This window comes from Penicillium robsamsonii (genome assembly GCF_028829455.1).
Source record: "Penicillium robsamsonii strain IBT 29466 chromosome Unknown utg000001l_segment0_segment0, whole genome shotgun sequence".
In the NCBI taxonomy this organism is placed as follows: Eukaryota; Fungi; Ascomycota; class Eurotiomycetes; order Eurotiales; family Aspergillaceae; genus Penicillium; species Penicillium robsamsonii.
In genome coordinates, this window is record NW_026643219.1 from 7,497,034 (window position 1) to 7,509,163 (window position 12,130).

Sequence of the window (12,130 nt, forward strand, 5' to 3'; positions counted from 1 at the left end):
CAAATACATATAAAAGGCGCTTTACTTTCAGTCATTCCTCTTCGAACTCAAGCCGCCATAATTATAATTCCTCTATCAACCTTCCACGCACCATGGGCTCCTCGCAGCATCAGTACCAGCAAGCTGCTCCTCCTGAATATGGCCAGCAAAACCCAATGATGCATCAGAACCCGGGTAACCCCGGACAATCATACTCTCAGGGGAACGAATGGAATTACTCTCTGTTCGATTGCTTCTCGCCAGGAGATGTTTGTATGTGAAAATTTTTTACGGGTACTGTTACCCTTGTTCATCATGAATACTTATTTCTATATCAGGCCTCATCGGATGTTGCTTTCCCTATGTGACGTTTGGAAAGACCTCGGCTAGAATGAAGGACCCATCTCTGAGGAATTTCAGCATCTTCAACGGCGAGGTAGGTCCCGGCTCAATATTGGTGATTCCCAAAAGTCCGCTAATTTTTGTCCTCAGTGCCTCTTGTGGGGTTGCCTTAGCCTCGGGTGGCTCAACTGGACCGTTCAGACTGCAAGGCGATCGGAATTGAGGAGACGTTTTGGTATCGAAGGTTCCTGCTGTGGAGACTGCATGGCCGTGTTCTTCTGCTCCCAGTGTACAGTCATCCAGGAAGAAAAGGAGGCCACAATGCGTCTGCGTGATGAACAGAACGGGTACAATCTGACCCAGCAGATGGTATATCCGTGAAGACCCTCCTTTCCTTCTCTGAGATATATACAGGAATTGACCGATTGTGGACCGGTCCGTTCAGCATGCATAATTAGAACTTAATATATAGTCCATATTTTGTATCTTAGATCACTCAATACCGACAATTTCCATTGGCCAGACCATTGATGACCTCCAACACGGATGAAGGTTGTGCCACACAGACAGTAAGACCCTGCGGCCCCATCCTTTGAGCCACCAAATTCTATTGCAGTAATGTAAGGCCACAGAGAAATGGGCCAATATTACCAATGCAAGTGGGCATCGATTCTTTATCGAATGAAGATATCCTTCCGGTACTTTCCGCCCCCATTCTATGACAATGGTCGGATTGCTCTTATCAACGTGCACCTTGTGTAACACAGATCTCAATAAGTGGATAGTGGCCTTGTATGAGTCCGTTTCCGAAGCAGAACTGGACACGCCATTGGCAATTATTAGCTCTTCAAGTCGATCGAGGGCCATTTTTCCGGAATAGAGCGAAAAAGGGACAGGATCGGGCCTATGCATGCCATCAATGAATGGGGCAAGATTTAAATGCTTGCTGGCTTCAGCGAGGACAATAAACCAATTTTTGCAAAGACCGAACACTTGAAGTAGCTCATCGACAGATGCAAAAGTAATGTCACGAGATTGAGCTCGACCATTAGCAAAGCATATGATCGTGAGGAGGCTTGAGAAGGTAATGATGGCTGTAGCATTAGTAGTATTGATACTACCGATCACGGGCCGAAATTTTTCTAGTGCGTAATCAAGATGTTGGTTTGCATTCCGGACGTGAGTCGCTCGCAGATGCATTGCACCTTGCACAGAATATTGAAAGGCCGATAGGGCCATCATGCCATGTAATAGAAATCCATGAGTTTTTGCTGCATCTCTAGTGACAAGGTGGACTACCCGAAGAGATGCCTCGTCGAGGGTGACGGTATGGATCGTCGACGTAAACCAATTATTGATTAGACATATGCCCTCACAGCTGAGATTGAGGCGAGGTAAATCCGAAGCCATCCGATACAAAGATTCCTTTGTATTCAAAGGGATGAGAATGTTCTCGGTCCGGGACTGAGTATGGCGGTTGATCGCATCCGGAGATACTGGACCGGGAGCATGGCCAGCTGCTGGTATTGAAGCCCATTTGATTCTTGCTGATGACTGATAATGACAGTTCTGGCCACGAGTAACACACTTTTTGCAGACCGGTTGTTGTTCATCACACTATACTCTCCTTAGTGCCTGCCGGGTTCAACTGACGTTCGACAAAAATCGCACCTTCACTCGCCTTTGTTTGCATTGGTCGCATCCATGGTGCGATTTTGGATGGCTACGACGCGAAGGCATGAATATGAAAGTAATCTCTCAGGGTTGTAAAGTTTGGGATTGGCAAATAGTTACAGAGAGCGCTGGAAGGGTGATGGAACATAACGAAAAGTCGCAAAGTCCTGGCAATCTCAATTGGTTTGCAGTGTTTACATTACTTCGAAACCTCAGGCATCAGCTTGATGCTTGATGTCGGGCAGATCATTACCGCTCAGATTTTTGAAATTGCGGGTTTTGTCATTTTTAGTTCTAGTCTTCAAGATCTGCCATACATTGTTCGTACGCCGGATTTCCGTCATGGTGTTATAGGGCAGTGGGCGGTCAATGGGCGGTCAAGGGGCGGCTGAGATACTAAGAGAATCGCATGGTTGTCATTGGTTATATCTAAGTGCGGTCAAGTAGACTAAAATTACATAATCCACGTCCTAGCGAATACCCGGCACATACTTGACAAGTGCCTCTCTGCCTTAGGCATTAATCACGTAAGCCCTGCAAGCCTTAGGGGATCACATCCTCCCCCACCTAACCGGACTAGGCCCTCCTAGTCCACCAATCATTTCTGGCCTCTTTGACTTGCTTAAATAGGAAATCTCAAAGGCTTCACCAGCAAGTCTTTGATCCATTGACTTGTAGATATAATTAGCCCTTTGAGTATATGGCCATGAAAGGATCATTCCGTGGAGTAGAAATGGTAGGCAAACAGATATAAGACTTCGAGTTTTTGACCTCCCTTCCTGCCTCACTTCATTTCTCGTATCCTCATCTCGTTCACCACTTTCTTCATTTCGCTTCTCTTGGTTATTGTTATAGAATGGGCGGTCCTTTCACACCCGTCAACAAGGGCAAGGGGAAGGAGATGGATCCTGGGGAACCTAGTTCGGGCGATTCAACCACCAGCGAGCCGCCTTTAACCTATCGATGCGTTGATGGCAAGGACGAGACTCACTTGCCGTCTTGTCTCGATTCAGTTGACTTCCAGGTCATCCTTCCGCAACGTAACCTTCCTTCTGGCATTACTCAGCAACTTGCCGATACCCTGGTAACAGCTCGTGAAAACATCACTTCCGCGGAGCCTTTCACTGATTGGCGTGTGGGTGATGACGGGGTCGTCTAACTTCGTCGCTTGCCGGTTGGTTCTCGGAACCATTGGCAAGCCGTCCTCGGCCAAGCCTTAGGTCGAAACGATGTGGACGGTAACACTTGCTGTACTCGTTGTGAAACGAAGCCCGAGGCTTGTGCGTTTGGCACTTGTCGAGTTGTCGGGTTGTGGACTGAAAGTGGCGGTGCCGTTATCGCCTTAGGGTCTTGCATGAACTGCTTGTTCTCGGGCGAAGCCACTTAATGCTCTCTCCGTGTCGACCAGCCGGCTTGGGCTCAGGAGTACTTGTAATCCCACTGTAAGAAGTTCTGCTATGACACTGGTAAGTCCTTGCGTTCCGGTACTAAGCGTGCGAGAACTGTTCTTGAGGACGAGGGTGCTGATGATCCCCCCCTCCTGTTCCCGAGAAGGATGCTTCTTCGGTTCCCTCTCCTCGTCGGGCTAAGCGGCGTCCGCCTATCTCTCCTATAAGTACCACTGGCCTTCTCCGTAAGAGTCTGACTAAGCTTGGTCTTTCGAAATCCAAGAAGACTCGGGGAAGTGTATCGACTTCGGATACTCTCGCCCTTGCTGAAACCGTTGACTTGGTCCCTACCCCCGTCGAAGAGCGGTATAACTCGGTGCTTACCGATAACTTGCGTAACGCAAGGGATCCTCAGACCTTCGCCGTTGTCGCGGATCGTTTATGCACTCGCCGCATGGAGCTAATGGAGGACGCGGATTAAATCCAGGTAGATATCGATCGCTTGCAGGTTGTCTGGGCTGAGGCTCGTCGTCGCCTTCTGCTTCCGCCAAGCGGTGCTTCTGCTGGCTGGGATAATGTTGTGGTCTCAGAGGCCGAGGATGGAATGGAGTTTTAGTGCTCTCTTCTTTGTTGTGTGGCGTCTTGCCTCTTTTGTCAAATGAATCCCTTGTTTTATCCGCTATCCCTTGTAGCCAGTGACCCTTCAGCAAGTGCCCCGGCGCACCGCCGTCACTTTGCTTATTTCCTTACAGCCTAACGCCGTCGATGTCTGAATGCATACGGCGTTGACTGTTCGTCGTCGTCTTCACTTGTCTCGATCTCCTCTACTCGCTGAGTAGGATTTCCTAGGTTGATATTCTGAACCTCTTCTGCCTGCTGGGCAGGATTGGTGGAACCTACGTAGTGGGGTCCGGCAAGAGAGGAGGGAGAGAGTTGTATTCGTCAAGAGGAGCGAGCTCCCAAACTATCTATCTAGCAAGGGTTGATGCCTGAGGCACCAAGGCTCCGACCACCACAACACACCCCCCCAGGCTCAACAACCCGAGGGGATCTTCTCTCACAATTTGCTTCCTGCAGTTTAACTTACTTGCTGCATAGCCTCTTTTGCCATCATTACCTTATTCATGCGCTCAAATATCTCTCTTCCGAGTGGTTTTGTAAGCGCATCGGCAACGTTTTCTTCGCTTGCGATTAATATCAACTGTATGATACCATTTCGCACTGCGTCCCTGACAAAGTGATATCTTCTGTTGACCCACTTCGCTCCTTTTGTGTATGTATCGCTCTTCATTATCGCGACTGCATTATCACTGTCTGTGTGTAGCATGATTGGAAGTGGTTGTTTCTCTCCTAATTGCTCGAGTATTTTGAGTAGCCAGTAGCACTCCCTGATTGCTGCGTCAAAGGCGATGTACTCTGCTGTGGAGCTGCTTCCTGCCACGATATCCTCCTTTCGCGATGACCAACTGATTGGGCCTCCTGCGTAGAAAAAGATAAATCCTTCCGTGCTTTTCCCGTCCTCACAGTCTTGATATGAGGCGTCAACGAAGCCAATAAGGTTTGTGTCATCCTTTCCGAGGAGTATCCCGAGATCAATTGTGCCTTTCACATAGCGATTGAGTTGTTTTAGTGCTTCTTGATCCTCTTTTCTTGGTGCAGACGCTCTTCGTTGGAGTTTGTTGACTGCCACTGCAATATCAGGGCGTGACTTGTCGGTTAGCCAGCCTAACTTTCCGATATCCTCCACGTACGCCTTTGTTTCACCAGGCGTAAGAGATGATTTATCGGTCAGTAATTCCTCCGACTCTCGAACGTCTTTTTCGGCGGGATTCCTGGTTATTTCCGGTGATTTGTATGAGGTTTTCATTGGTAGATAGACCTTCGTCGCTTCCTGTAGGCCTGCCTTCACGATTATCTCCTCTGCATATGCCTTCTGGCAAAGGAAAATGCCATTTTTGTTCCGTGATAGACTGCTTCCTAGGAACCTGCTTGGCTTGCCGAGATCTCTGTATTTGAATGGAATAGTCTGTTTAAACCATTGGACTTGCTCCTCTTCTCTTGCTGCGATCAGCGTGTCATCGACGTAGAGAAGTAGCCATATCTGTCGCTCTTTGTGGATTAGGATACAGGGTTCATCGACCAGTGGTTCGAATCCCATTCTCCTTAGTTGTGTAATGATAGTTTGATACCATAGATGACCTGCCTGGCGTAGCCCGTAAAGTGCTTGTAGAACGAGGCATACCATTTCTCCATTTTCGCCAGCGATTTCAAATCCAGTAGGTTGTTTCATGTAGATCGTTCGTCCGTCGATGACTGCATTAAGATATGCGGCTGTGTAGTCCACTTGTTCGAGTATCATTCCTTTCTTTGCCACAATGCTTAGGAATAACCTCATCGTTTCTCCACGTGCGACTGGCGCAGTGTTCTCTGTGAAGTCAAAGCCTGGGCGTTGGCGGTTTCCACAGATAACCCATCTCGCTCTGAATTCTAGTACGTTGTTGTCTTTGTCGGTCTTAAGGTCGAAGACCCACTTTCCAGGTAATATTGTGCTTCCTGGTGGTGGTCTCTCCACGATCTCGTAGGCATTTGCTGCCTTTAATTTGCCGATTTGGACCTCTGCTGCTCTTTGCCATTGATCTTTGAATTCTGACTTCATTGCTTCCCCGTGTGTACGAGGGATTTTGACTCTCCACGACTTCAGTTGATCACTTGCTGGCGTAGATCCTTGATCGGGTCCTCTTTCTGTTGATGAGAGGGCGAAACCCACACCGAACGGCGAATTCCCCCAGTAATCACTTGGTAGAAGTCCTATTTCTTGGTCTCCTCCACTTGCCACTGTCTCTTCTACAGCGCATTGTGCTCCTTCATCTCTTCGTCCGTATTTCCCCCACGTGATATCCCCGTATCTCTCTGGAGATTTGCCCTTTGTGGTTCTCGGCGATCGGCGTGGACTCTGGGGTTCGTTTTGTACGGTGGGATGGACGGTTGGACGGAGAATTTCTGGTGGATCAAGGCGTGCTGGATTTCTTGGTGTCACTTCTTGTGAAGCTTCCTGTTCTTGAAGCTCTTGGTTTCCCTGTTGTGCCAGCGGAGAAGGCGTTGGAGAAGGGGTTTCTGCTTGGTCTTCTGGTAGGGTAGGGTATGTGATATGGTATGGGATTTGTCGACTTGCTTGCCCCGTGATTGGGGGCGATGCTTGCTGATGAGTGATTTGTGTAGGCGTTTCTGGCGTCCTGCTTCCTCTTAGCAGTTGTAGTCGCTCCTCTAGGGTCCCTTCCTCTGTGTTGTAGAATAACTCAGTTTCCTCTGTCTCCGAGAAATGCTCTTCTCCTGGGTTAACATGCTGATTTAGAGTTCTTGTGGCTTCCCTGATTGTTTTGAATAGAGGCTCTCTAATGGAGAATTCGACTTTCTTCTTTGGTGGTCCATCGATGACTTCTTCTCCGATTTTGATATCGCTTGCTCCATCGTATGTTTGTGGACTTCTTCGTTCCCAGAAGACGACATCTCTATGGATTGTGATCTTCTTGGTTTCTGGATTATAAATCCTGTAGCAATGACCGTTATCACCCTCGTATCCTACGAGATATCCGATCTATGCTCTTGGGTCCATTTTTGCGCTTTGAACTCGGGTTTCTTTGGGGTTATTCACGTATGCCTTTGAGTACCATACCCGGAGGAATGATAGATTTATCTCCTCACTTCCTCGAAGGTTCATTGCTTTTCTCCATGAGATGATTGGTGCTTCACCCCCTGAGCGAGTGAGTCGATTTGTGATATAGGCGGCAGTGTTGATCGCCTCTGTCCATAGTTCCTTTGGAGCACTCGCGTCGATATGCATAGTCCTCGCGATTTGCATCAAATAATGACCACTGTACTCTGCCACACCATTCTGTTCGTGTGCGTACGGGACTGAGGGACTGATAATCATTGACTGCTCCTTCGCCCAGGTGATAAAGCGTGAGAATTCCTTGCCGTTGTCGAGTCTCCATTCTGTAGGACTGTATCCAGCGTGCTCCTTGAATTGCTTTGTCCATTTTTGAAGGTGCTGAGAGGCGTCGCTTTTCTTAGCAATGCATATTGCTATGCGAAATCGTGTTGCGTCGTCTGTGATGACCATCGCATACTCTCTATCGTTTTTGCCTTCTTTGCTTATGCCTTTTGGTTTCACTGGATGGAGATCTACGTGTAGGAGTTGGCCGACTTTTGTTGCTCTCACTTGCTCGGTTCGAGAGACTATTCTCTTCGACTTTCCTTTTCCGCAGGGTTCATAGTCGAAGTGCTCTGATCCGATATCGTATCCCAGTTTCTCTTTGTTGATTCTCCCTTTGTAACTTCCTGCGTGGCCTAGTCTTCTGTGTGCTAGCTCCGCAGGGATTGTCACATAGGCGAGTCCTTCTGCTTGCTGGTCAGTGCTTTCCATAGGGTTTGGTTCATCAGCGAGTTCAATGAATGGCACGTTCTTTGCAATAAACGTGTAGCCGATTACTTGCTGTTGACGAACTAACGTTATGTTCTTAATGTTCCAGGTGATTCCTAGGTCTTTCTTTGCTTTCATAAGACCAAGGAGGTTAAACCTATTTCCTGGTTTGTACTCGCAGTGAATCCTTAGTTCGAATCTGCCTCCTGACGGCTTCCTGATTGGGAGTATGATGTCTCCGTGTCCTTCTGCTGTTGCTGATTGACCATTGCTGCTATCCTAACCGGTTGCTGTTCCTGGTTTGTAAGGGGTATAGGTGACGAAAAGGTCTTTGTTTGTGCAGATATGCCATGAAGAACCGGAGTCCAGCACCCAATCAATTCCTGACCGGAGCTGCCGTGTGTTGCTTGCTAGTCCAGATAATGCGACTCCTTCTTTAGTAATTGCTGCTCCTGAGAAGTCGTATATGTCATCATCTTTAGCGGTTGCTGACGTGGCGACGGCGTCGAAATTCGCTTGTTTTGTCCTTTCTGAGGGTTTTCCTGTGAATTGTTGGCTCTTATCCTCCTTGAATTCCTGGTATGTTTTGTAGTACCATAGACCAGGCTTTGGTTTCTAACTTGCAGGGCGATCTTCTCGTACGAGGTGGTAGCAATCCTTGGCATTATGACCATTGGTTCCACAGTAGGAACATGCTCCATTTGTTGACCGTTGCACTTTGTGGTTCCTCCACTCCTTTATGTGGTCTTTGATGCTTTTCCCTTTTGGTGGAGCATTCATCAGTCTGTCCTTCTTGTCGGATTTTGCTTGTCGGTTCCGGTTCGTCCCGCTTGCTGCGAGTCCCTCATTAAGGCGGATCTCTTTGATTTTATCGATCATTTCCTGACAGTATTTGAAAAAGTCATTAGTGGTCAGTGTCATTGCTGGATCCACGATCGATTTCAGTTCGTTGTTTTTGATTTCAATGGATCCTCGGAGCTCTGGGATCTCATAGAGTTGCGCTACCATAAGCACAATGGCGTGATAGGCACAGAACGATGCTTTGAGGTCATTTGCTGTGACGAATCGTGTCTTCATCGCCTGTATGAACTCAGTTGTTGTTGAGAACTCTTCTCTTTTTGTGCGCACGAAGCGTATTATTGCTGCGCTTAACGCTCCGTGTCCTTCACCCCGTAGCTGCTTCTTGCAAACTTGCATAAAGTCATCTGCCCAGGTGGTTCTTTCGCCAGTTGACGTGATATCCTTTGCAATCTCGGGATCTAATCCAGCGCGGAGCCATGCTCTCACTTGCATACTGATTTTCATCCACTTCTCTGCATTTTCGGAGTCTCTGTCTGGCTTTTCAACCTCTTTGTTAATCAACCGGTGGAGGTTGTGACCCTGAAGGATCTTGGTGACCGTGTCTAACCAAGTGTCGAAGTCCTCTTTTTCCTTTAGCGGCGGCTCTATTTTGTAGAGCACGAAACTGCCAATTTCTGGTAGTCCCTCTCCCTGATCACCACCCAGAGTGGTCTGATCGGCATCCTCCACGCTTGTCCAGTCTTTACCACCCACGGATCCTGGTCCCCAGAGAGGCCTTGCCATTTTGGTTGGTTGGTTCTTTTTGTGAGAAATGCTTGGTATTGAGGTACGCTTTGTTGATGACTCCTTGTTGATGATAAACGGCGACTATCACGATAGATGCTGTACTTCGGACTCGTCGTTTATTGGTTGGTTGGTTGATGAAAGGTGGGGTCTCCCGCTGTGGGTCTCGCCCTATCCAGTCGTTGTGTGCCGCGACTCTCTCTGCGCGGTCGAAATTGATGTTTTTGATAAATGCCTCCTTTTTCTTGATAAAAAATTGATGATAGCGGGTAAGATAAGGTGCTCATAACCTGGTGGAACCTACGTAGTGGGGTCCGGCAAGAGAGGAGGGAGAGAGTTGTATTCGTCAAGAGGAGCGAGCTCCCAAACTATCTATCTAGCAAGGGTTGATGCCTGAGGCACCAAGGCTCCGACCACCACAACAAGGATCTCGTAAGTCCGTCTCGGGGACCTCTTCTGCTTGCTGGGCAGGTTCTCGTTGTAAGTCCGTCTCGGGGACCTCTTCTGCTTGCTGGGCAGGTTCTCGTTGTAAGTCCGTCTCGGGGACCTCTTCTGCTTGCTGGGCAGGATCTCGTAAGTCCGTCTCGGGGACCTCTTCTGCTTGTTGGGCAGGATCTCGTAAGTCCGTCTCGGGGACCTCTTCTGCTTGTTGGGCAGGATCTCGTTGTAAGTCCGTCTCGGGGACCTCTTCTGCTTGCTGGGCAGGTTTCCGCTTCGCTTTTTGCGTCGCGCGATTTCTCATGTGTTGGATATTCTCGCCCTCCCCCACCAAACGTGTTCGTACGCCGGTACGAATCATCTCGTCCCACTCTTTCCGCGAAATCGTCGACATCTCGAGGTAACTTGGGGGAGCCTCGCTGTCCTTGTTAATCGCTTCTCGGCCGTCGAAGGGATGAATCAGTCTCTCGCCTTGGCGTCGTAGACGCCACTTGCCACCTGAGGTTGTCCACATCTCGTTTGGGTCCGAGATGTGCGCCTGTATCAGGCGCCTGCCGTTAATTAGGTTGCGTAATACGCGCCCTCCGGGCTCAGTAAGCGCGTATGTGCCAAGCGGGTGTGCCTTGATCACTCTGTACGGCCCGAACCAGTTAGACTCGAACTTCTGCCTCGCCTCGTTGCGTACTAAGACCTAGGTCCCCACAGTAAGTGAACCATGCTTATGTGTAACGTTCTCATCCTGGATCTTCGCGGCGCGAATGGCTTTATACAGTAAGTCCTCGTTCGCCTTTGAGCGAGCATGATTCACGGCAAGTATCCGCCGGTCGAGTTCGGCGACACTGTCTCCTTCTTGTATTCCGATTTCGTCTCCAGGGAGGCAGGGTGCTTGTCCATACACCAGATAGAAAGGACTAGAGCCGGTAGTAGCATGCTCGCGGACCCTCGCTGCGAACAGTGCTTGCGGTAAGTACTCGTCCCATAAACGAGTTGGCTTACCCATCAGATACTTGGATAACATCCTTCCTAGTAAGCCGTTGAGGTTCTCAACTTTCCCGTTGGTTCTAGGGTGGTATGGCGTCGTCAGGCGGTGTTTACTCTTTAGTAAGCCGATATAGTAGGTCACCCCTGCTGCTAGTAAGTTCGCCCCATTGTCTGTGAGGATTTCTTTTGGTGCTCTAAACTGGGTGAAGATCTTCTCATGGATAAATCCGCCGATTGTTTCCTGAGTTGCTTCTTTTAATGGTTCAGCTATCGGCCACCCTGTGGCGTAGTTAATGGCTGTGATGATCCAACGGTGGCCATTAGGTGTCGTAGGAAGTGTGCCGATTAAGTCTATGCCCCATCGCTCGAACGGTCTGATACCTGTACTTGCTAGGTAATGTGCGGCTTCCCGTTCGAGAGTAAGTTGACGTTTCTTTGATACTTGGCAATTAGGGCATAACCGCACCACTTCCTCGATATCCTTCCGTAATGATGGCCACCATCCACGGCCGGTTATTACGCCCTGTAAGCCGGGGTAACCGAGGTGACCATATTCTCCATGCATTTTCCGGAGGAATTCCTCTCGAAACTGGGGTTCCATGTATGGTGCCGTACTCCCGTCTGGGTACCGATATAGTAAGCGAGTGTTCTCTTCTCGACTTGCTCTCATCGGCAGGGTGGCTTTTACGGTCACTAGGTTCTGTGACCACTGCCTGGTCCATCGGCGTAGTTGAGCATCCTTAGGCAGCGTGCCCTCCAGTAAGTAGCGGATCGTGGCCGTATACCATTCTTTCTCGTTAAGTCCTCCGACAGTTGTCATTAAGGAGAGAGCCGCCCAGGGTTGCTGGTCTTGCGCCACGCTGGCAGAGACACTTTCCACGAAGTCAGGCCGACGACTAATCGCATCTGGGACGATAGCTTCCTTCCTAGGGCGGTATTTCCACTTGATATGTTTATCCTGGAATTCTTCGATCCACCGCGTAAGCCGCTTGCTGAAGACGCGTGTTGTCGCTAAGTATTGGAGACTTTGATGGTCTGTGATCACTATTGTTGGTACACCATTGTCGATGTTAATAAATCGGTCCTAGGTGCGTAGGGCTTCTTTCACAGTAAGTAGTTCTTTCTCTTGTACGGGGTAATTTAACTCTGCTCCTTTAAGCTTGCGGCCGTTAAATGCGACCGGGTGTAGCTTGCCATCCTCGCTGACTTGGTTAAGGACATACCTAATCGCCCATTCGGAGGCGTTAGACTTAATTGTGAATGACTTGCCGACGTCCGGTTGCACTAGGACGGGGTGATTCACCATCGCCGTTTTTAGGTCTCG

At 49.0% G+C, this 12,130-nt stretch overlaps 5 protein-coding genes across 5 annotated transcripts; 3 read left to right on the plus strand and 2 right to left on the minus strand.

Annotated features, from left to right (window-relative positions):
- Positions 1 to 92: 92 nt before the first annotated feature.
- Positions 93 to 702, plus strand: N7447_002904 (PLAC8 family protein; the record flags this gene model as incomplete). The annotated part of the gene is made up of 3 exons (XM_057227179.1): positions 93 to 252; positions 318 to 415; positions 472 to 702. The coding sequence occupies 3 exons, from the start codon at positions 93 to 95 to the stop codon at positions 700 to 702; spliced, it is 489 nt and encodes a 162-aa protein (XP_057091195.1).
- A 2,149-nt stretch (positions 703 to 2,851) lies between these two features.
- N7447_002905 (uncharacterized protein) lies at positions 2,852 to 3,154 on the plus strand (the record flags this gene model as incomplete). The annotated part of the gene is made up of 1 exon (XM_057227180.1): positions 2,852 to 3,154. The coding sequence occupies one exon, from the start codon at positions 2,852 to 2,854 to the stop codon at positions 3,152 to 3,154; it is 303 nt and encodes a 100-aa protein (XP_057091196.1).
- A 298-nt stretch (positions 3,155 to 3,452) lies between these two features.
- On the plus strand, positions 3,453 to 3,864 carry N7447_002906 (uncharacterized protein; the record flags this gene model as incomplete). Its single annotated transcript, XM_057227181.1, has 2 exons — positions 3,453 to 3,461; positions 3,550 to 3,864. The coding sequence occupies 2 exons, from the start codon at positions 3,453 to 3,455 to the stop codon at positions 3,862 to 3,864; spliced, it is 324 nt and encodes a 107-aa protein (XP_057091197.1).
- Positions 3,865 to 4,136: 272 nt separating this feature from the next.
- N7447_002907 (uncharacterized protein) lies at positions 4,137 to 9,387 on the minus strand (the record flags this gene model as incomplete). Its single annotated transcript, XM_057227182.1, has 5 exons — positions 4,137 to 4,256; positions 4,471 to 6,978; positions 7,036 to 7,886; positions 8,088 to 8,379; positions 8,446 to 9,387. The coding sequence occupies 5 exons, from the start codon at positions 9,385 to 9,387 to the stop codon at positions 4,137 to 4,139; spliced, it is 4,713 nt and encodes a 1,570-aa protein (XP_057091198.1).
- A 171-nt stretch (positions 9,388 to 9,558) lies between these two features.
- N7447_002908 (uncharacterized protein) lies at positions 9,559 to 10,219 on the minus strand (the record flags this gene model as incomplete). Its single annotated transcript, XM_057227183.1, has 2 exons — positions 9,559 to 9,588; positions 9,887 to 10,219. The coding sequence occupies 2 exons, from the start codon at positions 10,217 to 10,219 to the stop codon at positions 9,559 to 9,561; spliced, it is 363 nt and encodes a 120-aa protein (XP_057091199.1).
- Positions 10,220 to 12,130: the final 1,911 nt, after the last annotated feature.